General features: G+C 40.8%; 1 protein-coding gene across 1 annotated transcript; it reads left to right on the top strand.

The window, feature by feature from the left end:
* The first annotated feature begins 872 nt into the window (after positions 1-872).
* LRRN4 (leucine rich repeat neuronal 4) lies at positions 873-13,639 on the top strand. Its single transcript, XM_036750560.1, has 4 exons — positions 873-1,582; positions 3,990-4,194; positions 8,764-8,895; positions 10,986-13,639. The coding sequence occupies exons 1-4, from the start codon at positions 886-888 to the stop codon at positions 12,292-12,294; spliced, it is 2,343 nt and encodes a 780-aa protein (XP_036606455.1). The 5' UTR covers positions 873-885; the 3' UTR covers positions 12,295-13,639.
* The last annotated feature ends 489 nt before the right edge of the window (positions 13,640-14,128 follow it).

Here is a 14,128-nt window from a genome sequence, read left to right as displayed (position 1 = left end):
ACCCCTGTGTTAAAATGTGACCCAAAGGATCTCTTTAAATAGCCCCACAATAAAAAGACTGGGTTCTACGAAGAAGAGCATTTTGGGGGGTGAAGGTGGAGAGGAGAGATAGTGATGCCAAAAAAGAACAGCAGTGTAACATTTTAAAATCACTCAGAAGAGAGCAGAAGGACACTCAGGAGACAGAGGTAAACAGAATAGAGTTGGTACATGTTAAATGTATTGTATACCTTAAAAAACAAAACAAAACACGCTGTGCATAATAGAAACTCACAGTTTCATATCCTCTTTTTATTTTTTTTCGGTTTTGTATAAGGATATGTTCGTGTTTGTTGATGTTTCTCATGCTGATAATTTTTAAGCAATTTTTTTAAAAAATAGACTGTGTTCCCAGAGACCCTGGAATTTAGTTCATGGTTTCTTCCTCCTCTACCCCCACACCCCCACAGGGAATGGATTTCAGCTGAGATTCATCAAGTTTTCAAACCCAGAAGTGCCAGCTTAATGTTCTAGCTTGGTACATAGGGTCCTCAGGGATTATTAGGAAATGGTCTCCACAGAGAAAGTGAGAGTGTTGACCTTGGGGCTCTTTAAGGTCTGACATTCTGCACATCAAAATATCCCAGGCTTGTCTAAGGTTATAATCATGGCTTTCTCTTCTAGGCTTTTTAGAAGAGTTGGTTTTCATTCTAGTAAAAACCCTACTGCATCCCCTGCTTCTACGTTACCATTCCAGGCATAATAGGAAAAACCACCCCAGCCTTTTTTTTTTACTTAGAAACTGCTTCTGGGCACCGAACAGCGATTGCGTTCGCTATGTCTTCTGATGGTCTTTGCTCCCCCTTCCCCAAAAGGTCCATACTTGGAGGCCACTGAAACCACAGAATGTTCTTCTTGCTGCTGCTTTCCATGATGGAGCTGGGCTGGGCAGCACCTGACAGCCCACCAAGCAAAGAAGGTATTGCTGGGCCAAAGGCAGTCGCAACTCTCTTTCAAGTTGCCCGGCTTGGTCCCTGGGAGGACAACCTCAGTTTTTCTAGCTTATCTTGTGAGGAGTTTAATATGACAACAACAGCCACCTTGTTTCTAGTAAACAGAAGCCTCACAAGCTTCCCTCCCTGTCTGCCAAGGACACTACAAAGCTTAGACCTAAGCAGCAACCAGCTCAAGGAACTGAGAGATCAGGACCTGAGGGACCTCTCCAATCTTCAAGTTCTTATCCTGAGGAACAACCTGATCCAAGAACTTCACTGGGGGGAGACTCCTGTCTCTGAAAGCCTTGAAACTCTGGACCTAAGCTTTAACAAGCTTTCATCCGTACCCAGCTGCCACACTGTGATGCTACAGAACCTGACATGGCTCTCACTTGTGGGAAATCCTATCCTGGAAATCCAACCTGGGGCATTTTCATGCTTTCCATCCCTACGCTTCCTTAACCTGTCGGCTACCCTGTTGGGGAAAAATGACCAAGAAGGGATTAAAGAGTCAGCCTTTGCTCAGAGAATATTAGGCCAAGTTGGAGAAAAGACACCTATGCATACCATGGAAGTATTGGATCTGAGTGGGACTTTTCTTCCAGAAAGTAAGTCTGAGGAATTTTCTAGGAATGGGACTGGGATTTAAACAATAAACATTATAGTGGGGAATTTCTGGTGTCTAAAAACCCTTTTAACTGATGCTACTCATCTGCAACTTAGATAACTTTGGGGAGCATTGAGAAGTGAAATGACTTTTCCCATGGTCAAATGGCCAGTGTATGTATGTCTGAGGCAGAAAGTGAACCCAGGTCTTCCTGACTCCAAAGCCAGACCTCTCCCCATGATGCCACTGTGGCTCTCAAGCAAAGAAGATGTGACTACAAAAGTTTACATCACCCCACTCACTCTGAAGTGTGTGTGTTTAGTTATATGTATATGTGTGTATAAGTATATATTTATATATAATATATACATTATACACATACATAGATATATGTATATATTATATAAGTAAATAGTTATTTATAAAATGTTTTATACAGACTCATATTTATATAGAATTATAATTATCTTTATACACACACACACATATGTATATCTGTGTATGTATATACATAGATATACATATATACATGCACACATGCACATACACACTTTTGAATTCATATCTTTCTTGTTTGAGAGCCAGAGTGGCCAGAGTAGCATCATGGGAAGAGGGCTGGCCTTGGATTCAGGAAGATTCCATATATATGTGTGTTTATGTGTGTATATGTATGTATGCACACACATACATATATGTTATATATGAACATAAAAGTGTGTGTGTGTGTGTGTGTGTGTGTGTGTGTGGTGTCACAAGGGGATGAAAAGGAAGGTATAGAACAAAATTGGTTTTTTAGTGAATAATAGCAACCACTGCAGTACTAGGAATATATATACATATACATACACACACATACATACATACAGTAATTGCTTGAAATTTAATAGGTGCTCAGGAAATAATTATTAACTGATGGACTCCATAGACTCAATACTAGGTTTGTACATCCTGGGTCCAGACCACTGGAGGGCCAGTCCTCTCCTGTACTTCCTTCTTTAGTTGTCCTAGTGGAGAAAGAAATCACTGGACTTGGAGTCCAGAAGACTTGGGTTCCAATGTCACATCAGACATTTACTAACTGTCTGGCCGTGAGTCACTTAACTTTTCTTTGCCTTAGATTTTGTCATCTGTTAAATGGGGATAATTGTGCGTAGCTCACAAGGTTCTTGAGACAGTTAGGTGGTGCAGTGGATAGAGCATCAGGCCTGGAGTCAGGAAGACCTGAGTTCAAATTCAGCCTCAGACACTTACTAGCTGTTTAACCTTGGGCAAATCACTTAGCCCTGTTTGCCTCAGTTTCCTCCTCTGTAAAATGAGCCAGAGAAGAAAATGGTAAACCATTCCAGTATCTTTGCCAAGAAAACCCCAAATGGGGTCACAAAGATCTGAACACGACTGAACAACAACAAAAGCAGTAACACAGGGTTCTTATGAGGGTTAAATGAAATAACATAAGTAAGATATTTTGCAAACCTTCGAGCACAATATAAATGCCCGTTATTGTTGGTATCATTAATGATACAAATTAATCTCGAGGAAAGTAGATTTTTTTCCCCCATAAATCCCACCTAGGAGAAGCAAGAGAATTTAGGTAATGGGATGGAATTCAGAAGGAGAAGTTTTTGGTTTTGTAGGGAAGTCAGGAAATGAAATCAGTCAAAAGGTAAGAAAAAGTAGTTTTCTTAGTTGTATTACTTGCTTTTCCCCACTCCTTTAGTCCCACTCATTACCTCATTGTATTTCATATCTGCAAATTATTAGCTACTTGAGAGAACTGGGATGGGTTTGATTTTTCTTTAGTTTCCTCATTATGATATTGGGGGAAAGACACTGGGCTAGTTTCCAGTCCTGACTTCTCTTTACTAGCAGCGTAACACTGAGCAAGTAACCTCTCTGAGACTCAGTTTCATCTCAGGTAAAAATGGGGCTGGATTTGGAATCGGAGGACAAGCCTTTGTGAATTCTGTCAGTGCTATTTACTGCCTGTGTGACTTTGGGCAAGTCACTTCCCCTTAATTTCTTCCTCAGTAGAATGAAGGGGTTTGGACTAAATGACCTCTGTGTCTCTTTCAGGTCTGGGTCTATGATGAGCCTATTATTCTCATGAGGATGCTGGACTGAATTCCAGTTCTTTGAGTCGATGAGATATGATAGTCTTTAATTTCTGGATCCAGTCCTTCTCATAAGACATATTTTCTAGATGAGATTCTAGACTAATGACTGACTAAAGAATCTGAAATGTGGTCTTTTGAGTTTCGCTTTAAAGTTCTGATCAGCTCCCATATTCATGAAATTATACCACTTGTGTTTGTCGTTGTTGTTTTAAATGAAACTAACTCCTTTTTAGTGCTCCTTCCTTTTCGCTTCCCTTCATGTGGTCCACAAAGAGTTCTGCCTCTGTGTTTCAGTCCAGCTAGGATGGATCAGGGACGTACCAAACCTCAGGTCCCTCTACCTTAAGAAGATGGCAAGACTGAAAAGCCTCGATGGGGAAATATTCAAGGCTACCCCTAACCTGAGAGTACTGGATTGTCAAGACTCTCAAGTGCTGAGTTTTGTTAAAACAGAAATATTTGAAGATACTCCTCATTTGCAGTCTCTTCTACTCCAAAAGTAAGTGTTTCTCAGAGCGATCTCAGATCCATATGCTTAGTGTTTGTGTGTCTGCATTTGTAAAATCCCAAGGCATTAATGATTTAATACCTTCCATTTATGCCAAGTTATTTTTATGAACACATCAGTATCTCAGGTTATCTTGGCATCCACAAAAAGAAGTGTGAGGAAATTAACTAACCTTTTCTCTCTACTCTGAGACTTTTTCATTTTAAAAGAAGAACCTGGAGAGACACTTAACTCAAAGGGGATATCAGACACTTGACATCTGAATTGGTGAGATCCTTTATGGACAAGAGCCTTCACAGGTCCAATGGATTATGCCACATGGGCAGTTGCTTTAGTGGGTGGTCAGCCATATCTAGAAGAATAGCTCCCATACTGTGACATCCCTTTATCCAGATAGGCCACACTGGAAATCAAAGCCAATCCAAACTCTCCATCTTTGTTGTTAAGTCTGGAAAGAGAATCTTAGCCTGGTTAAAGGCACAGATATGTGTGCGTCGGCTTCAATCCCAAATCTTAGCCTCAGCTTGCATGAAGATTTATTTTGAGGTTTATTTTTAGCTTCTGACAGGATAGCTTTAGGGTCGTTGTTGAATTCTGACTTTGAAACAGCATGGTGGGGTAAGGTTTCCACTTTTCCTATAAAAAAATGTACAGTTCTGGTTTAACAGCCCCATACCTTGGAATGTGTGGGAGTATTGGTGTAAAACCCTTCAGTGCCTGGTACCACACATGAGAGTAAGTAGTAGCTTGGGGAGAGAAAACTGAAACTATGGAGAATTCAGAGGCCATAAATGATGAAAAACTAAAAACAGAGCACATGCCAACAGGAGAAAGATCTGAGTAAAAAGGAATGGCCAGATCTAGGGTTGGTACTGCTTGTATATATAAGTGACTGCTGAACCAAATTTCTATTTCCCTTCTTAAAAAAAAAGGCTCCTTGCTTCCCAGTAAAAGTGCCCAGGATTACAGTAACTTGTTTGTGTGTGTTTGTGTATGGTCTTCTGGAGGTCCATTAGCTATTACTTCATGGGGCAACACAGTAACCTATTAGCATATGCTGAGATATTAGGTAACCAGACAGTTCTAGGGGAAGAGAGCCGGGTCCTGATGGAACAGAACTAAGAACAGATATAGTTTTTGTGGTTTTCCTTCTACTTTGTTGGACTGGTGAGATGTATTTCACTGTATAGGCAATCCCACCACTGATGCAGGTCACAACCTCTTCATGACTTTTCATTCAGTAGGATTCTTGTCCATATTGTATCCCCCGGTAAGACATACCCAATGTGCTACAGGCTTTCCCCTGGTTCTTTGCGTATTTCAGGGGTGCCAGGATAAGAGGCAGCAGGAATAGACTTGGAGTCAGGATTATCCAAGTTCTCTCCTTTGCCACTTAGCTACAGGGCCCCGGGAGAGTCATTTTGACCTTCATGTGCCTCAGGCACCTTACTGGGCCTGAGCCATGAAATCACAGATGCGTTGTCACCTGTGTAGATGAAGGAGTTACTCTGGTAATTCCAACACTGCCCTTGAGCAATCCCTCCATTATTCCAACCTGTGCAACAATTAAGCTGTCCATCTCTTGTCACATATTTTTGTGACATTACTTACCCCATCCCTCATTTTCTGGTCATACATGTCTTTAATAATGTCTTTTATGCCAGTTCTCAAACACATAATTCTAAGTACGTATGTACACCAAACATTTTTCCACTTGCTTTTGGGCTATTTGAAATTTTATTTCTCCTGAGATAAGGTGTTCCATTATTGGGAATCATCTCTCATTCCTGGGAGAATATTGGTGTAAAAAGGAAGGCTGTAATTGTACACAGTAGTTAGCAAACGCTGAAAACATGCACTTTTTCCAAAAGTGATATAGCACGATCCATTTCTACTAAATTCCAGGCCTCTCAAAGTTGAACATATTAATGCATTATTTTAATGGGCTTCCTATCCTAATACAGGTCAATATATATTTTTCATTCTATTTGTTTTTGACACTAAATTCAGTGCACTTTGCACCAGTTGTTTCCATTTTGATGTGAGGGAAGGATGGAACTGGTTGTATTCTACCGAGGGAGTAAGACTAGCTTTGGGAGGGGTGATGACCAGAGAATAGCAGGCAGTGGGGCATCATTTAGGGAACTGGCAGAGAAGAATGCTCTGAAAAGGAGGTGCTGAAGAAAACTTTTATAATTTTGCTGTGGTTTGGTCCTGGCCAGAGCTATCCTAAACCTTGGCGTAGGCTAAAAACTGTGAGACTGACAGGAGAATCAATCTGAAATTGAGGCAGTTGGGTGGTGCCATGGATAGAGTGCTGGTCCTGGAGTCAGAAGGGCCTGATTTTGTGCTGGGCCTGAAATCAGGAAGATGTAATTCAAATCCTGCCTCAGATACTTACAGCTGTGTGACCTCGGCCCAAGTCACTTTACTTCTGTCTCTCTCAGGCACCTACTTCACAGGATTAAGGATCAAATGAGATATTTGAGCCTGGTACACAGTATGCCCTAATTAGTGCTGGTTCCTTTTCCTCCTCGGCTCCAAATATATTGACAAGACACTTGATAAGCAAATTAGAGACCTTGCTTATTTCTTTTACATTACCGAAAATGCAAAGGATTTTCAGGAGGAGCTAGATTTGAAATGTATGGTATCTTGTACATAGTAGGCACTAAATAAAAGCTTATTAAAATCAACTGGATTGAATTGGCTGGACTGTCGGCAAAGTTCCCATTTATCCACATTATTTCAAGCAGCTCCACCAACCCTAGGACAAAACTGCTTTGCTATTCCAGCCTATAAGCAGTCATTACTAGGATATAGCTATTTAGGGCAATTGTCCTGGGCCATGAATTTTGTAGAATGAGTATTGCTGAGGATTCTATGATCATAGATTTGGGGCTAGAAGACACCTTTAAGGTCATCTAGTCCTCCTTGTTTTAAAGATGAGAAACCTGAGATGTCAAGATCACACAAGTAGAGTAAGTGGCAGAATTGGAGGTCTTCTAAGCCAGGTCCTGCCCTCTCCCATCATGTACGTACCATGTCGACTTGAATAATGAATACTCATTTTTGATGAATGTTTGTATGGGGTTCTGTTCCAAGATAATCATAGTGCTCAAAGGGCCTCCCCCCAAGCTCACCTAGCTCATCCAACCCCTTTGCCTCTGAGAAAATCGAGGCTGAGAAGGAGTTAAGAGACTTGTCCAAGGTCATAGGAGCCCTAGACAAAGCTGAGATTTAAATTCAGGTTCTCTGACTCCAAATCCAGCGTACTTTTCAAGATGTTACTCTGCTTTCGATCATAACTCGCAGCAGATTGCCAGTTGATGCTAACAAACCAACCAACCCTAAGGTTCACATGAATCATCCCGTTAATGAGCAAGGAAAAGTAGGTGAATTCTTCTAGTTTCATACCCCGCCCCCAAGCTGGAGGCTGCCTTTTGGTAACCTTTCCCTTTTTACACTGCTCTAGAAGCTCAATTTAATATGATTAACATGTACAAGAATGTTGGGGTTAGATGCTATATTCAACAAAGCAGGAAAAACAAAAGATAAAAACAAGATTTAGTGAGGCCAAGGATACTTTTCAGAGGTCAATCTGAAACTACTTTCACAGTGGATTGATAGCAAAAAGCTGATTTTGAGTGAAAGAACACCAAAAATTAGACCAAGATTAAGTAATGATCAGAGTTCTCTCTTTTCCGCTTGCTAAGTTGCTAGTGATCTTGACATTATCTCTGAAGAGACTGGGAAATGTGCTTGCCACTTTGTAAAATAGAAGTTATTGAGACTAGAGATAGCTCTTGATATCAGCCATGGCATAACACCCATCCTAATTCACTCCATTCTGTATTTTTGCCATCTTCTTTTTTTTTTTTTTTGGAGGGGGGAAGGCAGGGCAATTGGGGTTAAGTGACTTGCCCAAGGTCACACAGCTAGTAAGTGTGTCAAGTGTCTGAGGCCAGATTTGAACTCAGGTCCTCCTGACTCCAGGGCCAGTGCTCTACTCACTGTGCCACCTAGCTGCCCCTATCTCTCTCTCTTACACACACAGACACTTGTGCAGTTGTTAGGATGACTTTACCCTAAGAAAGTCTAAGGGATAAAAAATAAAGTTGGATTAACTACCATTGTTAATCTGGGATAACATTTCTAAAATGATAGTGAAATGTTGGAATGTTAGAGGCCATTATCTGGTATAGTGTAAGTTCTCAATCTTCGTTATTAGTCTTGTTAACCACACATTTGAATGCTCACTCCATAATAATTTATTGTGTTTTATTGTTCTCAAAGTGCATTTCACAGAAATGTCATTTGATTCTCACCAGAAGCATCTGAAGTAAGAATTGGTATTTGAGGGAAGTAAAAAGTGGGACACAAAGGTACTGCCTTGAGGATCATAGCCGGTTGATGGTAAAAGTGGGCCCAGGACCCAACTCTTTTGTCTTCTGATTTTCTATTCAATTACCCTTGTAATAATAACCACAAGAATAAAACTATCTGAAAGAATTTATACCTAGATCCTCTTTCTCTAATCCTTTACTTTTTGTACTTCAGCTGCAACCTGAGTTCCTTCCAGCCTTGGACCCTGGATTCCTCCCAGGTTATTTTCATCAACCTGTATGGCAATCCTTTAACTTGCAGCTGTGACTTGTCTTGGCTCCTCTCCAAGAAAATGGTCTTGAACAGGTAACTGGCTCCATTATTTCACTGGAAAAAAGAACTTCGTGGTAGAGAGGCCTCAGATAAGGCTTACTCTTTACTAGTAGCTCTTACACAAAATTGCTATTACTACTTTATGTTCTTTTGTGTTGTTCCACCTTGTTCTCTGGGTTAAGATGGTCCTTTGTCACTGTTTTTCAGATATTAATGCCCAATTATGAAGAGAAAGTAGGACCCAAAGACTTCTCACAGCAATAATGATGCATCCTATTCCAACTTAGAGCCCATATAACCCTTCAACAATAGTCTAAATGACTTTATTCTGATGGACATTCTACATAGGAATTCTTGCCTTTATTAGCATGATTCTTCAACTGTCCCAAATCCCATGACTGCTTAACCCACAAACACAAATACTGTAATTTCTTGCTCCAGACTGAGCATACTGAACTGGGATATAGGACACCCAAATTGTTAATTACCACTGGGTGTTAACAAGAAATTCTGAGATAGAGCCATGCAAAGGTTAACTATTCTGCTAGCATTAAAAGGAGCTAAAAAGCCCAATTTAAGTAAGGATAATTTTAGTTTTGTTTTTTGGAGGAGAGAAGGGAAGGCAATTGGGGTTAAGTGACTTGCCCAAGGTCACACAGCTAGTGTGTCGAGTGTCTGAGTCCGCATTTGAACTCAGGTCCTCCTGCTCCAGGGCTGGTGCTCTGCCCACTGAAGGATGATTTTTCAGAGATTCATTCCATACTTGAAGGATCTGAAATTCTGTCAGCGTACATCCACTAACATGGATGCTCCTCAATCTATCAGCCCATAAGCATTTATTAAGCACTGCATAAGTGAGGCACTATTAGGGGATGGGAATCCCTTCTCTCAAGGAGCTTACATTCAATCAGGGAAGACATGTACAAATCTAAGTGTATGTAAAATATTTGTAAAATAAATGCAGAGTGAAAAAAGGAGGGATTTCTCAATGATCTGGTAAGTGGGAAAAATATGATTTTGTGGGTGGTCTTCAACAGTTGCCAAAAATTTTATCACCTTGCAGCCACCCCAGTGATGAACCCTTCTGAACTTTTGAGAAGCTGATCTCCGGGCAACAACACTCCTATTATTTTTCCCATACTTGGAGGCCATTGCAGTTTTCTAGGATTTGCCAGAACTTGTACTTTTTGGCACAGCCTTTGAGAAATCGGGGTCATTTCCATGTCTTAATGATGATCCATCAGAGTAGGACTTCACCAAAGGACAGAATTTAATCATACAATAGTAGTGCTAAAAGGGGTGCTCAGAAATCATCTACTCTTAACACTCCCTCCCTCATACAGTCACCCCATGTTACTTTCACTTGATGATTTGCTCATCAGCTCCGGGAAAAAAAAGATGATAAAGTAATCAAAACCAAGAAGTCCTTCTACTTGACATAGTTCTTATAAAAGTCAGGTAAGGGAAGTTGCTATTTCTTGTGATGAAGTTGAACTGACTTTTGCTTCTTCATCATGTCGTTACCCCTTCGATTACCAGACAAGTTAAAAGTTAAGTGTAAGTTGGTTGTCTTTCAGGCCTGTTGTTCAGAGCTGTCCCTCTCCACAACGGTTCAGCAGGAGATGTTTACTGGTAGTGCTTCAACTCCCTTCTCCTCTTCATTAGCCCCTGTATTAAGGGCTCAAGGCATCCATACTAGCTCCTCAAAAGGCTCTAGCTCCACTTACATACCCATAGTTGCCTTATCTCCCAGGCAGCACCTCATTATTTGACCTTCCTCCATTAACTCCACACTTCCCTAGCAAAGTTTACTGCTCCTATAGTCTACCATTGCTCCAAAGTTTATCGGATAAACAAATTCGGTTGAGGTGTTTAAGGCTGACAATAGCTTAGTACAGGTTTCTCTTCATAGTAACATTTGATTTCAGTGGGGTCCTTTACCCAAAGGAATGACTGATACAGGAACCTGAGACCTTTTGGCAAGGATCAAGACTGGGTAGGTAGAAGCCCCTTTAGGGCTTTTAAAATCATACCAAAGCCCCCTGCTTAGTCCATCCATTGACCCATCATCATGCTGACACTGACGTCAAGTGTTCTCTAACTGGTTTGTCTCACTCTCCTAGGCCCAACGACACTCTCTGTACTCCAGCTGCAGACCCCAACAGTACATTTTCGTCTTCTCTTTCCCTCTCCCAGCTGTACAGTAAGTGTCTTTCTAAAAGAAACACAACCTCCATCACATCAAGCCCTCCTTCCTTGGAAAGCAGTGCTGATAACAATTCCTCTAACAAACCATTAAATGGATCAAATCAATCAGTGACACTGGCTTCTCCTAGCTTCCACAAAACACAGCCCACTGCATTTCCTGCTTTAGGGACACCTAATATTACCAAGGAAAACTCCATCCTGAGCAAGAAAGCTACTTTTGATACACCAAAACTTGCTCTGCCTACCCAAAATGGTGGAAGGACAGCAATCATCCCTACCATAGTCTCTACAGTAGGTCCTCGTGACTGGGCCATTCCACCCAGTGCTGGAAGAACAGCTCCAACAAAACTAAGGAAAGAAAATGCTATTAGGAAAAACTTCCTTAACCAAGCTACTATTGGACCAGGTATCTCAGTACCTACTTCAGACTCTACCCCATTCCCTAGGAAGCACCCCAGGATCCCCTCTCTTCCACACACGGTAAGCACTCCCCAGACCAATCAAAGGGCACAGACCACTACTGAGAGACATCAGCCAAGTGCTTCAGTCATAGGGATTCCAATCGACATGCTGGATGACTACAGTGAGGAGGAGGAGGAGGAGGCAGAGGAGAGGAAGGATGTGGTTAAGCAAGATATTCTCTGTGATTATCATCCTTGTAAGCATCTCCAAACTCCATGTGATATACTACAGAAATCATCACAGTGCCGGTGCCCTGGCCTCAGTAGAGAAGACACCATCCCAGACCCACCTAAACTCCAGGAGGTGTCTGAGACCACTGATACATCTGCGCTCATCCACTGGTGTGCACCCAATTCAGTGGTGCGTATGTATCAGCTTATCTACCACCCTGAAGACAGAGCAGAGAAACAGACAGTACTGAAAGAGATCTATGCCATAGCCAGGGAGCACCCCTTGCATGGGCTCTCACCAAGTACAACGTACAATGTCTGTGTGTTGGCATCTAACAAAGCAGGTCTGAGTCTAACCAGAACAAGTGAATGGAGAAAAGCATGTACCACATTTACAACAAAGCCAAGTTTCTTATTCATTTTTGCAGGTCTGTGCAGCACAAGTGGACTGCTTTTACTTAGCACCTTTATATTGTCTGTCTGTCTTTATAAGAAGTGCAAAACAAGACATGCAGAACAATATGATACACACCTTGTCTCCTACAAAAACCCAGCGTTTGACTATCCGTTAAAACTCCAGACTTTTAATTAGTCTTCAAGAGAACTATCAAGAAGGCCTTTCCCTAAAAGCCCATTCTAGGGAACTGGCCACCTTTGATCAAGCTACGTGGAAGCCCTACTAAGGGAGGACAGAGAAGACTGATGGTCTCTAAGGTCCCTTATAGTGATAAATTTATGATCCTATGATTTGTCACTAGGAATGCTACTGACTTCTGCTTCCAGATCACATTCCTGATAAGGAATGTGATCACTTTTTTCCAAATCTTCCTTTTTGACTACTCCACTTCTGGGAATAGGCAGACTATGGAGAGAAGTAGTTTTATGTGCAACACTAGGTCATTCCCAGAGCTCCCCAAATAATTGCAGGTCACCTTATACTTCAAGAACCTATAAATTCATTGTGTGCGTAGGCACTCCTGTCAAGAAGATCTGATAATACAGTGCTTTAAGGCTTGGAAAGCTGCTTCATAGGCATTATCTCCTTTGAGCCTCTCCACAATCATGTGAATTAAGTACTATCGCTAGTAGTAGATAATATAGTATATAGGTCTTTGAGACTGGCTGTAACAAATGATTTTCACTCTATCAACAGGTAACTGGTGATGGGTCTTCTCCAGACTCAGCTAGATTAATTCTTAGAAAACGGACATTGTCTTTCCATACTGTCAAGTACTGGGCATAGTAATTTACTTCAATTCAACATTTATTGGATGTCTGCTATATGCAATCTGATGTGCTACCTAGTTAAGACCTTGAATGTTTCATAGATTGGTGCCACCTCAATACTTAACAGAAACATTTAAAATGAAGTCCTAATGCGAGCAAAGAATTCTCACATTGTTATCTTGCCTTCTTTAGACATCGAGTCCAGCTAAGACATAAATGATGACACGACACTGGCCAAGGAATGTGTCCAAGGATTTCAGTGGATTCTTCCTCTGAAGGTTGAAATACATAGATATAAGTATAGACAGAGCTTCTGGCTACATTAGCTGGGAGTAGACAGGATTCCTGGCATATTAATTTCACTTCCGTGGCTAAAATATCCTACTTTCAAAAAACAAAACACCAGGACCAACTACTTTCCAGAGACACAAAGAAGGCATCTCCTCCATTCTTAGTACCTGGGAAAAGCAACATCTACTATGAACTTCAGCCTCTAAGATTCTAAAAAGATCTATTCTAGTGAAAAACAGGAAACAAGCATACATTTTGGGGTTTTAGTGTATTAAACATGGATAAAACAAATTCTTAAGTATACCTATAGATAAAAACAATTCCCCTTCTAGTCTTACAAAACATGTGGTTTTGATTTGTTCTTAATGTTTCTCACCTTCACAAAAACATGGGAATAAGTAAATAACTGTTTAAAGCCAGTAATGGTGGCTACGTTTCTTGAGTTTGTTTTACTGTTTTAGGACTCATTTGTGTAGAAAAAAACTGTTTTTTCAAACTGCTATACTCACATTTGTGACTTCAGCAAACAGCTGAAGTATGTGGTCTTTTTATAGATTTAAAAAGTTTTAAAGTGCTACATGAAAAACTAAGGTAATCTGAGGATTTAGATTCATAAACAAGTTACACAGGCAAAACAATCCACAGTCTTAAGATATTGTACAAATTGATCCAACCTCCCCTTTTCTCCTTAACATATAATCAAAATATACCATCTGTGTTTAGACTAATAAATAGTCCTTTCACACATTCCACCTATGTGTAAATGATATCCTATTAAAAAAAAATACCCAAGCAAGGTAATATACATGGTACGTGAGCAGAGAGAATGAAAACAAGGAAAGTGTGCCTCTCAAACCTAACCCTAGCCCCATGCTACCTCACAGTTCAGTTCTACAATTCTGTAACTG

This window comes from Trichosurus vulpecula, chromosome 3, assembly GCF_011100635.1.
Source record: "Trichosurus vulpecula isolate mTriVul1 chromosome 3, mTriVul1.pri, whole genome shotgun sequence".
Classification (NCBI taxonomy): domain Eukaryota; kingdom Metazoa; phylum Chordata; class Mammalia; order Diprotodontia; family Phalangeridae; genus Trichosurus; species Trichosurus vulpecula.
This window is presented reverse-complemented; position numbering and strand designations above follow the sequence as displayed.